This window comes from Oncorhynchus mykiss, chromosome 16 (assembly GCF_013265735.2).
Source record: "Oncorhynchus mykiss isolate Arlee chromosome 16, USDA_OmykA_1.1, whole genome shotgun sequence".
Taxonomy (NCBI): Eukaryota; Metazoa; Chordata; class Actinopteri; order Salmoniformes; family Salmonidae; genus Oncorhynchus; species Oncorhynchus mykiss.
In genome coordinates, this window is record NC_048580.1 from 9,036,306 (window position 1) to 9,050,167 (window position 13,862).

General features: G+C 47.7%; 1 protein-coding gene across 2 annotated transcripts in view; it reads left to right on the forward strand.

The window, feature by feature from the left end:
- LOC110492816 (integrin beta-4) overlaps nt 1-13,862 on the forward strand; it is a 30,788-nt gene that overhangs the window by 12,545 nt on the left and 4,381 nt on the right. The window contains exons 13-34 of one of the 2 annotated variants that reach the window (XM_036946097.1): nt 114-319; nt 533-636; nt 1,115-1,469; nt 1,610-1,716; nt 1,825-1,858; nt 1,977-2,171; nt 2,725-2,828; nt 2,946-3,004; nt 3,129-3,301; nt 3,646-3,825; nt 4,004-4,152; nt 4,256-4,463; nt 4,956-5,273; nt 5,543-5,709; nt 6,409-6,592; nt 6,808-6,945; nt 7,259-7,441; nt 7,912-8,040; nt 11,147-11,338; nt 11,599-11,772; nt 12,327-12,455; nt 12,823-12,972. In XM_036946097.1, the coding sequence (XP_036801992.1) occupies nt 114-319; nt 533-636; nt 1,115-1,469; nt 1,610-1,716; nt 1,825-1,858; nt 1,977-2,171; nt 2,725-2,828; nt 2,946-3,004; nt 3,129-3,301; nt 3,646-3,825; nt 4,004-4,152; nt 4,256-4,463; nt 4,956-5,273; nt 5,543-5,709; nt 6,409-6,592; nt 6,808-6,945; nt 7,259-7,441; nt 7,912-8,040; nt 11,147-11,338; nt 11,599-11,772; nt 12,327-12,455; nt 12,823-12,972 (3,638 nt within the window). The remainder of the gene's footprint in view (nt 1-113; nt 320-532; nt 637-1,114; nt 1,470-1,609; nt 1,717-1,824; nt 1,859-1,976; nt 2,172-2,724; nt 2,829-2,945; nt 3,005-3,128; nt 3,302-3,645; nt 3,826-4,003; nt 4,153-4,255; nt 4,464-4,955; nt 5,274-5,542; nt 5,710-6,408; nt 6,593-6,807; nt 6,946-7,258; nt 7,442-7,911; nt 8,041-11,146; nt 11,339-11,598; nt 11,773-12,326; nt 12,456-12,822; nt 12,973-13,862) is intronic. The other variant, XM_036946098.1, reaches the window with a different exon arrangement.

The following is a 13,862-nucleotide window of genomic DNA, read 5'->3' on the forward strand; positions in this document are numbered from 1 at the left end:
TATGGTAGAGAGATGAGGAGATATATACATCAACTACTATGGTAGTGAGATGAGGAGATATACATCCACTACTATGGTAGAGACAGAACATTAGTGTAAATCTTTCTCCCCAGGCTGGGTCCGTTCTGTAACTGCTCTGCCAGCGCGTCGACGGATCCGGGCACTTCCTGTCGGGGTCCTGGCGTGGAGGAGCCGTGTTCTGGCCGAGGAGATTGCCTGTGTGGAGCGTGTGTTTGTTACAACACGGACCAGTACGAGGGGTCCCTCTGTCAGTTTGACAAGTCCCAGTGTCAACGATACGGAGGTTTCCTCTGCAACGGTGAGTGTGGGGCCGTTGTCATCGGTCTCAGACAGCAAGCTCGTCACATCGCTTTGGAATAACGCTGTCTCTCGGAAGACAACAATGCGGCTGTCGTAAGGAGTAGACAACTGTGTCATCAATACCGTTTGTGGTCCCTAAACTTCTATGTGGGTGTATGTGTAGCACTTGAAGTAGATTCTAACCTTTTCTCTGTCTCTCTCTCCATTTTAGACCGTGGTCGCTGCTTCATGGGCCAGTGTGCGTGTGCAGAGGGCTGGGAGGGACCGGCCTGTGAGTGTCCCATGAGCAACCAGACCTGTCTGGACACGAAAGGGGTGAGCACTACATAATCTCTCTCCCTCTGTTTCTCTGTGTCTCTTCCTTTCTTTCTGTTTCTCTCTCATTCCCTCTCTCTTTCTCTCTCCCTCTCTCATTCCCCCTCTCTCTCTCTCCCTCTCCCATTCCCTCTCTCTCTCCCTCTCTCTCCCTCTCTCATTCCCCCTCTTTCTCTCTCTCTCTCTCTCTCTCTCTCATTCCCTCTCTCTCTCTCCCTCTCATTCCCTCTCTCCCATTCCCTCTCTCCCATTCCCTCTCTCCCATTCTCTCTCTCTCTCTCTCTCTCTCTCTCTCTCTCTCTCTCTCTCTCTCTCTCATTCTCTCTCTCATTCTCTCTGTCTCTGTCTCTCTCTCTCTCTCTCTCTCTCTCCCTCTCTCTCCGTCTCTCGCGCTCTCTCTCTCCCTCTCATTCCAGATTTCTACAATATTGTTGGTCATGACTGATCTAACCACTACCCCCAACCCCAACTCTCTCAGGGCGTCTGTAACGGGCGGGGTGTGTGTAAGTGTGGTCGCTGTGAGTGCCAGGACTCTGGCCTGGCCATGACCCCCACCTGCGAGGCTAACTTCCAGGCCCAGCTGGGGATGTGTGAGGACAAGAGGAGCTGTGTCCAGTGTCAGGCCTGGAAGACCGGAGAGAAGAAGGACAGCGACCAGTGTGACCAGTGCCAGTTCAAAGTGGTCATGGTGGAAGAGCTCAAGGAAAATAAAGAGGTGATTGAGGCGTGTAGTTTCCGCGACGAGGATGACGACTGTACGTACCACTACACCGTGGACTACCCTGAGGACCAGACTGTTAAGGACCTGGAGGTCCAAGTGCTCAAGAAGAAAGGTGAGACAACGTTCACATCTTTCTGCCTTGGTTTATATGACGTCAATACCATTATGGGGGTTGCCTGCTCTGTTACGGACGAGCTCACCGCGTGGTGACCTGCATCCTGGTTGTGATGTTGTTGTGGTCCGTCCCCTTAGACTGTCCCCCTGCTGGCTTCCTGTGGCTGATCCCTCTCATCATGTTCCTCATGCTACTGCTGGGTCTACTGTCGCTCTGCTGTTGGAAGTACTGCGCCTGCTGCAAGGTAATGTCCAGACACAACCATAACATGACCTTTAAAACAACCAACCATGGCCTTTGCCATACTATGAAGGAAATAATCTCTCTCTTTGCCTCTCTCATTCTCTTTCAGTCCTGTCTTGCTTTGCTGCCATGCTGTGGAAGAGGTGGGTGACTCATGAAATATCCTTCTGTGCCTGTTACAGTTTCTGTACCATGTTTCCAGGCCGTGTTACATTGTGTGATTGAACACGTGTTCTCCTATGTGTGTCCCTGTGTCTTCAGGTCGTATGGTTGGCTTTAAGGAAAATCAGTACATGCTCCGCCAATCCATGCTCACCTCTGACCACTTAGACACGCCCCTAGTGAGGACCGGCCCACCCAAGAGCACCGACGTGGTTCGCTGGAAGATCACCGACAATGTCCACCGATCGCCCAATCATCCGCTTGCGCAGGTTCAGCCCAACCCCAAAGAGACCAGTGAGTGTAAAATGTTTCAAATTCCAGCTCTCCTATTGGTTGGAGTTATCACTAGAACTTCCTGGTTTACATTGTTGTGAAAACCGAACCCTAAACCACCTCCTCTTCTCCCCCTTCTCTTCCTCTCCTCCTCCTCCCCACCTCCTCTCCTCCTCTTCCTCTCCTCCTCCACTTCTCTTCCTCTCCTCTTCTCCTCCACTCCTCCTCTTGTCTTCCTCTCCTCCTCCTCCTTCTCCTCCCCCTCCTCCTCTTGTCTTCCTCTCCTCCTCCCCCTCCTCTTATCCTCCCCACCTCCTCTTATCCTCCCCTCCTCCCCAACTCCTCTCCTCCTCTTCCTCTCCTCCTCCACTTCTCTTCCTCTCTTCCTCTCCTCCTCCACTTCTCTTCCTCTCTTCCTCTCCTCCTCCACTTCTCTTCCTCTCCTCCTCCTCCCCACCTCCTCTTATCCTCCCCTCCTCCCCACCTCCCCAACTCCTCTCCTCCTCTTCCTCTCCTCCTCCACTTCTCTTCCTCTCCTCCTCCTCCCCACCTCCTCTTTCTCCTCCATCTATAGTCCAGTTCCCTCTGTCTCTGCGTCTGAACAGGTTGTTCACAGACAGTCTGTCTCGCTCCGACGCCAGAGACACTGAGTTGTTACGCAGGGAGGTTGATGACAACGTGAGTGTGTGTGTGAGTGAATGTGTGTGTGTGTGTGTGTGTGTGAGCAAGCTGTGTATGTATACATTACTCTATGCTCATCCTTGTGACAGTGGGTTGTGTGTGTTCTCTGTTCAGCTGAATGAAGTGTACAAGCAGGTTCCTGGCACCCAGAGAGTTCAGAACACCACATTTAGGTGAGACACTAATTTCAACCTTTAATACTTCCTGAATTTATTACAATAAAGTCATTTTTTTCTGAATGTTGTCTAATTCATGTTTTCTCATATCATCATTACTGATATTGTCTTTGTGTTTCAGATTACAGAGAAATGCTGGTAAAAGAGCTGACCACGCCATCGTAGACACCGTTCTGTCTGCTCCTCGCTCCAGCTACCCCAACATCGTCAAACTGACTGAGAAAAACGTCCAGTCTGGAAACTTCCAGGATCTCAAAGTGGTGCCGGGCTACTACACAGTGGCCACAGACAGAGGTCTGTGTGTCTGTGTCTGTGTCTGTGTGTCTGTGTCTGTTTCTGTGTGTGTCTGTGTGTGTGTGTGTGTGTCTGTGTCTGTCTGTGTCTGTCTGTGTCTGTCTGTGTCTGTCTGTGTGTCTGTGTCTGTCTGTGTGTGTCTGTGTCTGTGTGTGTGTCTGTGTTTCTGTGTCTGTGTTTCTGTGTCTGTGTGTCTGTGTGTCTGTGTGTCTGTGTCTGTGTGTGTGTCTGTGTGTGTCTCTGTGTCTCTGTGTCTGTGTCTGTGTCTGTGTCTGTCTGTGTCTGTGTGTCTGTGTGTCTGGGAGTTCCTAACTCACTCCCTCTCTCTGTCTGGCTCTCTGCAGAGGCGGCTGGTGCCGTGGAGTTCCAGGAGGGGGTGGAGACGGTGGATGTGCACGTGCCGCTCTTCGTCAAGGAGGAAGATGATGATAAGAAGCAGCTGCAGGTGGAGGCGGTGGACGTTCCTCTGGGCATCGCTGAGATAGGGAAACGCTTCGTCAGCATCACTATCATCAAAGAACACGGTGAGAGCCAATCAGAGATATCTTATCTGACCCCTGACCTCTCTAATCTTACACGCTTCAAAACCATACAGCATTATAGACCGTTGATTTCCAGTAAATGTGTTTATTCTTTTGGTTTATTTTGTGTTCTTCCCTTCACTTTAGTTAGCTAAAAACTGTGTGTCTCTCTCCTCTTCAGCCAAGAGTGTTATGTCGTTCCTCCAGCCTTCGTACACCTACAGCCGACAGGACAAAGTGGCTAACATCCCCATTACTAGAGAGATCATAGAGGATGGACACGCACAGGTCAGCTACCGCACCCGAGACCTCACCGCCAAGGACAAGAAGGTAACACACAGTTAGCCACAATAAGACAGAGATATCACACTCTTCATTTGTCTAAGCTACTATCTTTTTCCATTCTCATAACTACTCTTCCGTCTCTCACCAGGACTATGTGACAGTGGATGGGGAATTGTCCTACGGGCCAGGGGAGACCCAGCAGACTGTCCCTGTTCGTTTGTTGGAGATGGGAGAGGGAGACGGTCTGCTGAAGGACACACAGGTCAAACAATTTGTCATGGACCTCAGTAACCCAAGACAGGGAGCCAAGCTGGGACGCTACCCCAGAACCACCGTCACCATCACTGACAAACCAGGTGAGGTTATATACTACTGTCACTATCACTGACCAACCAGGTGAGAGGTTATATACTACTGTCACCATCACTGACCAACCAGGTGAGAGGTTATATACTACTGTCACCATCACTGACCAACCAGGTGAGAGGTTATATACTACTGTCACCATCACTGACCAACCAGGTGAGAGGTTATATACTACTGTCACCATCACTGACCAACCAGGTGAGAGGTTATATACTACTGTCACCATCACTGACCAACCAGGTGAGAGGACAGGGTCCAGGGTTTATCACATAGCATTAAAAAATAAACTATACTGTTTAGGTTATCCCAGAGTTTTAATGTAGCAATGTTTCTGTTCCATCAGGACACAATTGCACAACATGTCCCAGACATTGTTACCATGGGTTTTGAGAGCTTAACTAATGTGTGGTTGGAAAGCCAGCCGTAACTTCCTCCTCTCTAACATGGCCGTACCAAACTTCCTAACCCCTTGCTTCCCTCAGAGCCCAGTGTGGTGATGTTTATGAAGAGCACCCAGAACTTCTCCACCGCCGACCCAACCTACTCCATCCCCGTGGTCCGCACCCGCAATAAGGAGGGGCCCGCCACCGTCCACTGGAGGACCCGCAACGCTAAACGCTTCGAGCTGTCCGGCCCCCTAAAGTTTGGTCCCGGGGAAACCGAGAAGAACATCGTGATCGATCCACGCTCGCACCCTGGCCCGGTGAAACCAGAGTCCTTCCAACTGGAACTGTTTGACCCCAGTACGAAAGCTGTGGTCGGAGAGAGGAAGACAACGATGGTCACTATTACTGATGGAGGTATTACACAGAGAAGCAGATACTGAAACACACACACACACACACACACACACAGTATTGGGTATCTGTAAGGAATCTGATGCAAGAAGTGTGCATCACTAAAATAAGTTGCCCAACCCTTTTTGACACCCCCCCTTCCCTCCTGCCCACCCTCTCTCTCCCTCTGTCTCCCCCTCTCTCTCTTCCCCCCATCCTCTCCCCCACTCCTCCCCCTCTCTATTCCCTTCTCCCCCTCTCCCCCTCTTTTCCCCCTCCTCTCATCCCCTCAGGACTTCCAGAAAATGCCCAGATGGAGAAGAGTGCGGGCTTCATCAACCAGACAGCCACGTCTCCTGGTGGTCGTCTCAACTCTCCCACCAACGTGAAGGCCAAAGCCACCGGCCCCCGGAGCATCCGCCTTAACTGGGACCCCTTAGGAAAATCCCTGGGCTACAAGGTAAGGAACCCCCCCTTCAGGATCCAACCCCCTGGACTACAAGGTAAGGAACCCCCCTCAGGATCCAACCCCCTGGACTACAAGGTAAGGAACCCCCTCAGGATCCAACGCCCTGGACTACAAGGTAAGGAACCCTCCTCAGGATCCAACCCCCTGGACTACAAGGTAAGGAACCCCCCTCAGGATCCAACCCCCTGGACTACAAGGTAAGGAACCCCCTCAGGATTCCACCCTCTGAACTATAAGGTACTGAGAGGAACTGTCATACAGGCTGTTGGGAGGAGCTATAGGAGAAGGGGCTCATTGTAATGTCTGGAATGGAATAAATGGAACGGAGTCTAACGTGATTTATGTATATTTGATGTGTTTGATACAGTTCCATTCATTCTGTTCCAGCCATTACAATGAGCCTGTCCTCCCATAGCTCCTTCCGCCAGCCGCCACTGTACAGGACTTACCTTGACTTAAACCCTTTACTCCGTAAGGAGCATCGGTCATCAACAGAGGAACTCAATAGTTTACACACCTGGCAACTTTTACTGGTGGAAAATGGGAGATTATTTTCCTTCGCTTTCACTCAACTTTGAACTGCTGTTTTAAATATGACTTTGAAAATAAAGCGTACAAAATATATCCGGAGTAGATATAGAAATAAAGGTTGTGGTCCCTTTATGATGGTTCATTCTCCCTGGTCACCAGGTGAAGTATTGGATCTATGGGGATCCTGAGGCTGATGCCCCCCCTGCGATGAATGTAAAGACAAACCATGCTGACCTGACCAACCTGTACCCCTATTGTGACTACGAGACGAAGGTGTGTGGCTACAACGCCCTGGGAGACGGAAACTACAGCGACATGGTGCCCTGTAAGACCCTGGAGGATGGTGAGTGAGGTCACATCCTGTTCCTGTCGAAGATGGACTGCATATGTTTTCTTTGAAACACTACAATTCTAGGATTGTGGACCGTTTTTGTTTCTCAGTTGAACGTTTGTTGGGTCTGACACAGCATGTAAGCTCAAACGTTGTGTAGGTAGTTTTCTTCCTTCGTACCTTGTGATTAACTTCCTGTCTACTTTCTTTCCTCCCCTCTCCTCCAGTCCCCAGTGAGCCCGGTCGTCTGGCGTTTAACGTCATCAGTCCAACTGTCACTCAGGTCAGCTGGGCGGAGCCTGCCGAGACCAATGGTGTCATCACCGCCTACGAGGTTCTCTACACGCCCATCAATGACGACACGAGTGAGTGACCTATCAAATCAGAAGGATCTCAGAATTTCTCGGAGTGACGTCTGTGCTTCCAAGACATTCTAAAGGACCACACACACCACACTGAATGTTGATCTGCCGCTTGTCTGCTGGTCGTTCGGCTCACTGTGTTTAGTCTGACTGACAACATTTTCATGCTATTCTAATGGTAAATTGGTTTGCTCTCTGTTTGCAAATTATGGCCGGGCACTCTGTTTAGAGATACTAAGTACTCTCAGGCCGGGAAATGCTATTGGTTTGTCCGAGCTTTAACACGTTCTCCACTCCCTCTCTCTTCACTTTGTAGAGCCGATGGGTGCAGCTAAGAAGGTGAAGATAGACAACCCTAAGAAGAGGATGTTGCTGATTGAGAACCTGCAGTCGGCCCAGACTTACTGCTATCAGGTCCGGGCTAAGAACAGCGTGGGTTGGGGTCCTTTCAAAGAAGCAACCATCAACCTGGCCTCCCAGCCCACCAGACCCATGTCCAGTGAGTAAATAAGAGCAGAAAGGATGTTCAGTCTAGAAAGCATCTAGTATGATCTTGATTGTTACCTGCTGCAACATTTGTGTCTAGCAAACCAGAAAGCTAATGTTTCAAGAGAAGCTTGTCTTACGCTTCGAACACACCGACCGCCTCGTTGCGCAAAATAATACACAGCATCGTCTGGATGTGTGTGCAACAGAAGTTCAACACTTACCTTCTGCTACCATTTCTGTCAAGCCGTCTACTATACAGTTTGACTCATACGTTGGATACTCATACAGTTTGACTCATACGTTGGATAAATCAAACGTATGCACCACACCGAACGCACTGCAACTTCCTCTGCAACGCAATTCTGAACAGCAAATGCAGCGTTCCATTGGAAATCAATGTACTTCTGGTGTACCAAAACTCAATGATGCTGTCGGTGTGATCGAGGCGTTGATCCATCTCTCTTCCTCTCCTCCCTATAGTCCCTATCATCCCAGACATACCTATAGTGGACGCGGAGGCGGGGGATGAGTACGACGGCTACCTGATGTACAGCAGTGAGGTTATGAGATCGCCAACAGACTCCAAGAGACCCAGCGTCTCAGACGAAGGTGGGTACCCGCAGACTACGCCACCTTTCCTGACATCTCTTTGCCGTCTAGCTTCAGTTGTGTCCTGGGAGTTGTATTGTGTTTTGAGTGGACCCCAGGAAGAATAGCTGTTGCTAAGTAACAGCTAATGGGGATGAAGCTCACTGTTTTGATCTGAAAGAGACATGTCTATCCATCTTCTGTAGTCCAGTCATCTGCTCACTGAAGCAGAAAGAGAAAGAAAGAGAATCCTAAAAAAGGGTTTAATGTGTCACAGTTGAGGCTGACAGATAGGAGGGTTTCCTCCATCGTTCTCGCTCTCTTTATCACTTTCTGTCTCTGTTTTCATTCATTCTTTCTCTATATTTATTTCCTTCTCCCCTCTCTCGCTCGCTCTCTCACTCTCTCTCTCTCTCTTCTCCCCCCTCTCTCTCTCTGAAGTATCTTTTAACAAACTGACTTTATTTTACATCTCACAAGACCATCAGATCCACAACTGGTGTCTCTTCTTCATTTTCTTCTTCATGGCTTTGGGTTTTATCATGCCAGTTTTCATACCAGTCTTTATTTTCTTCTTTGTGGCTTTGGGTTTTATCATACCAGTCTTCATACCAGTCTTTATTTTCTTCTTTGTGGCTTTGGATTTTATCATGCCAGTCTTCATACCAGTCTTTATTTTCTTCTTTGTGGCTTTGGATTTTATCATGCCAGTCTTCATTTTCTTCTTCATGGCTTTGGGTTTTATCATGCCAGTCTTCATACCAGTCTTTATTTTCTTCTTTGTGGCTTTGGATTTTATCATGCCAGTCTTCATACCAGTCTTTATTTTCTTCTTTGTGGCTTTGGATTTTATCATGCCAGTCTTCATACCAGTCTTTATTTTCTTCTTCGTGGCTTTGGGTTTTATCATGCCAGTCTTCAGTTTCTTCTTCATGGCTTTGGGTTTTATCATGCCAGTCTTCATACCAGTCTTTATTTTCTTCTTTGTGGCTTTGGGTTTTATCATGCCAGTCTTCATACCAGTCTTCATTTTCTTCTTTGTGGCTTTGGATTTTATCATGCCAGTCTTCATTTTCTTCTTCGTGGCTTTGGGTTTTATCATGCCAGTCTTCATACCAGTCTTCATTTTCTTCTTTGTGGCTTTGGGTTTTATCATACCAGTCTTCATACCAGTCTTTATTTTCTTCTTTGTGGCTTTGGATTTTATCATGCCAGTCTTCATTTTCTTCTTCGTGGCTTTGGGTTTTATCATGCCAGTCTTCATACCAGTCTTCATTTTCTTCTTTGTGGCTTTGGGTTTTATCATGCCAGTCTTCATTTTCTTCTTCGTGGCTTTGGGTTTTATCATGCCAGTCTTCATTTTCTTCTTCGTGGCTTTGGGTTTTATCATGCCAGTCTTCATTTTCTTCTTCATGGCTTTGGGTTTTATCATGCCAGTCTTCATACCAGTCTTCATTTTCTTCTTCATGGCTTCGGGTTTTATCATGCCAGTCTTCATACCAGTCTTCATTTTCTTCTTCAAGGCTTCATCTTGCCAGTCAGACCGCTCCTATTATTGCTCTGTAGTTTAGATATCACAGAATCTACATACATCCAGCCTCCTCCTTTTCCTCCTCTCTCAACTCCTTCTAATCACCTCGCTTCACAAAAACAACTGCCATGCCAACCATCAATACCCCCCCCCCCCCTCCCCCTCCGCCTGCCTCTCCTCTCCATAACAAGGCTTTATCAAGTTGGTGGGTTCCAAGCTGGACCTGCGTTCGGTGTCCTGGAAAAGGCATGTGGATGTGATCCCCTACCACCTCAGCACAGACACAGAGACCAGCAGCGACGAGACCCCCCGACCCAGCCGAACACAGATACCCCATCAAGGTGAAGACCGCCCTGGATAGACAGACAGACAGATACAGAGATGGCATGCCAGCTACTGTGTACGCCGGGCACAAATCTCCCAATGCAGCTCCAGTGCCCCCTATGCCACCACCTCTCGTCTGCACAAAGTCCTCAGATCTCTAATCAACATCATGTTTCCGTCCTCCAATCTACCCCTACCCCTGGTTCTGGTCTGGCCTCTTCCCCTGTTGCACCTCAACCCTCCCACCAAAAGGGTCTTCATTTCCAGGCATCAACTGCCCCACCGCCAGTTGATGGTCATGACAGGATTTTCCTGTCTGTCTCTCCTGTCTGCACTCTTTACACCTCTATGTGGAGAGATGCTCTGGGAAGGAGGCAGGTTGTAGGGCTTGTATATGCAACAAGCTCTCACAGTCTCACGTCAGAATTACACGTTCATCCATGTTTCTACAATGTCAAATTTCGAAGTTGTTCCAAACGACAAAGTGTTTAAGGGTAAGTTTAGGCATTAACTTCAAAATCCTAAGGTTAGGCATTAAAGCCGAATGGTTAAGGTATGGGATAGGCTTAAAACAAAAAAAATCTCCAAAACAACTTTCTATTGCTGCATTTAAAACATGCTACCTTTTACACCTTTTGATGCATATGCCCATCCACAAGGCCTAGCAAAACCCAAACCTACTTGAAGGTAACAGCGCTCACTGTTGCCCCTAGTGGTCGGTTTTCACGTCATCTCCTGAAGTCTTCAGACATGGATGGACGTCTAATACTGTTTTGTATCACGGGTGACCTGGTGATGTATAAAGGCTTCTCATGGCTGTGGAAGTGGTGATACCAAATGTATGTATGTCCCTGTGTGCAGTCTAAGGAGGGTGTTTCTCTTGCAGTTTGTTGTGATTTGCCGCTATTATTAACGTACTTAAATCAATTATTTTGTTTCCAGAATGTTTGGTTTGGTTTATGTTGGGTTCCAGAATGTTTGGTTTGGTTTGGTTTATGTTGGGTTCCAGAATGTTTGGTTTGGTTTATGTTGGGTTCAAGAATGTTTGGTTTGGTTTATGTTGGGTTGCATAATGTTTGGTTTGAGTTATGTTGGGTTCCAGAATGTTTGGTTTGGTTTATGTTGGGTTCCAGAATGTTTGATTTGGGTTCCAGAATGTTTGGTTTGAGTTATATTGGGTTCCGGAATGTTTGGTTTGAGTTATGTTGGGTTCCAGAATGTTCTTGATGTTCTTTCTCTTCTCTTCTGGGTCTCCTCATCTTTGTCTTTCAGAACCAATTAACGGCAGGTTGGAACAGAACTTCCTCTTCCCCGGGGGAAATAATTCCATGTCGCGCAGTACCAACATGTCTTCATCCAGCTACAGCCAGGTGTCTCCCATGTCCACCCTCAGCTCCAGCCACCGAGGGGGGGCCGGGGGGTCCATGTCCATGGAGTCCACCACAACATACCTCTCTGGACAAGGTACGGATGGATGCAGAATGTGTCAGCTTTTGAATCTTTCTGTTGACTTACAATGATATGACAATGGCAAGTAATTCCAGCTGGCTTGTCTTCACCAGAACAGAGTTCAGTAAACTTGGAGATTTAGAGTTTAAATGGGAAATGTGTTGACACCAGAAGTTTGCCAACCTTGCACTCAGAATGTACTGTTTGCTATAATTCTATTGTTCAGTATCTATGTATTTGGTAGTTGTCATCACTGGTCTTCTCCTCTCCTACAGGAGGAAACTCTCTCTCCCGCACTCAGGTGATTGGGGGCGGGACGCGCACGGAGAATGTTGTCATGAGGAAGCGATCAGAAAACAGAGGTTACTATGAGTATGACGACAACATCCGAGATTCCATCATCATAGGAGACCTGTCCAGTGGATTGTCTGGATACACAGATGGCCAAAGTAAGATTAAATTAATTTGAAGCATATTTTTTTAAGCATATTTGAAAGCATATTTTCAGCTCTGAGTGTAAAGAGCCGATCAATTACAGTTCACACTGACACAGGTCACAGGCATGAGGCTACAACGAGCCAATTTAGATGAGGTCTTTGACAAGGAGGTCTTTGACAAGGAGGTCTTTGCTAAGGAAAATGCCATCACAGTTTTCAGATCTTTCTGACCTCTACTGTTAAAACCTGAAAGAAGCTCATCTGTTTGTCTGTATCGATCATGGCTATAAATGTCAGATATACAGATCATCTACAGCAGGCTTACTGATGAGTTGCATGAAGCGGCTGGCTTGGATATCTGTCATCGATTACTGGGGTTGGTGGCTGCACAGAGCTATGCAGGCGCTATGCTGACTGTCGCTCTCTTCTTCTCCTGTTGTTCTCCATACTTCAATCCTCTACTCCCTCGCCTCTTTCACTGTCTTCCTTCCTTTGTTCATTCTCTTTCACTTCCTTTCCTGTCCTCCTCCTCCTGCTCCATTTTTGCTTGCTCCGTGCATTCTCAGGTACTTATGGCTTCAGTCCCACTCAGACACAGAGTCAGTACGACTACGGTATGTCTCAGGCCTTCCGGGCCAGGACCCAGTCTGAGGATGTCAACGATGCACTACTGAACCTGGACAGGGTGCTCCAGGGTGAGTCTGTCTGTCTGCAGCACACTCATCTGTCCTCTCTCACACCACTGGGACAATAGCAGAGCCTAAAGATACACTTTGGCCTCATGGCAGGGCTTACCATGCCCATCGCTGGTGAGACGGGAAGGCTTTGTGTTGCTGAAGCAGTTTTTTGCTGTGATGTATGTTTTCTTTGATAGGGAAAGTTCTCTTTCTCGCTCTCTCTCTGCATCACGCTCACTCACCTCTCGTTAATCACATCTCACCTTGTAATAGTTTATGTAACCCCTGTGATTTTGACTCCACCCCTAACCACCCTCCTTCCCGAAACCCATCTCTCTTTCTCTCCCCCTCATTGACCTATTCTCCCCCCCCCCCCCCCCCCCAGACGCTCGTTTGGCCCCTGGGGTCCCGGACACCCCCACCAGGCTGGTGTTCTCTGCCCTGGGCCCCACTGCCCTGAAGATCAGCTGGCAGGAGCCCCACTGTGACAGGGATGTTTTAGGGTACTGTGTTCTCTACCAGCTGCTGAATGGAGGTATGGACCCATGGACATTTGTGTCACATTCTAAACACATTGTGTTTTATTATGTGCAGAAGAAGAATATTGATTTTCATTTTTGAACCTGTGAACACAGTTGTCGGGTACGGGTGAATAGGATCCACAAATTGAGATCCGAACCGAATTGGATCTGTGAAATTCCAATCAGACATCGACAGGACACAGTCATTTATTTGAAAATCATTACCCGATCCGATGTGGACCAGATCTGACCCAGAATATGTCAGAGATGAGGTAGAATCAGATTCAAATTGGGTCGGATCTGTATCGTACCCAAATAATACAAAATGCAGCTTTATTGGTGCTCACGCCTGCGGAATTGTTTTGGCTTGTGTGGTAGGCAGTGAACCGTTTCACATGCCTTTTCTGTTGTAGGCCTATCTAAAATAAATGAGTTGTGGGCTACACCACAGCTTAGTATTTTCAGAAATGGCATCCCTAATTTAAAATATGGACACAATGATGTGTGGTGAAGAGACTACTAGTTTTGTCTCTGCAGAATGATCTCTGTCTCCCGCTAATTCGTGTGCATTCATTGTTTAATTGTGTGAATTGTTTTCCCTTAGTTTGTTAATGTTTATTTTGTGTGCAAATGTTGACCTATAAACGTTCCCATTTGGGGACGTCTGATAATATCCAGGCTGTATCACATCCGGGCCTTGATTTGGAGTCCCATAGGGCGGCGCACTATTGGCCCCACGTCGGCTGGGGTAGGCCGTCATTGTAAATAAGAATTCGCTCTTAAACCGACTTGTTAAATATAGGTTACATTTAAAAATAAAAATATTTCTGATCGTCTTAACTCTCCACCACTGTGGAGCTTCTCAAAGTAGTTTTCCCATCACCTCACAGAAGGTCAGAGTGTT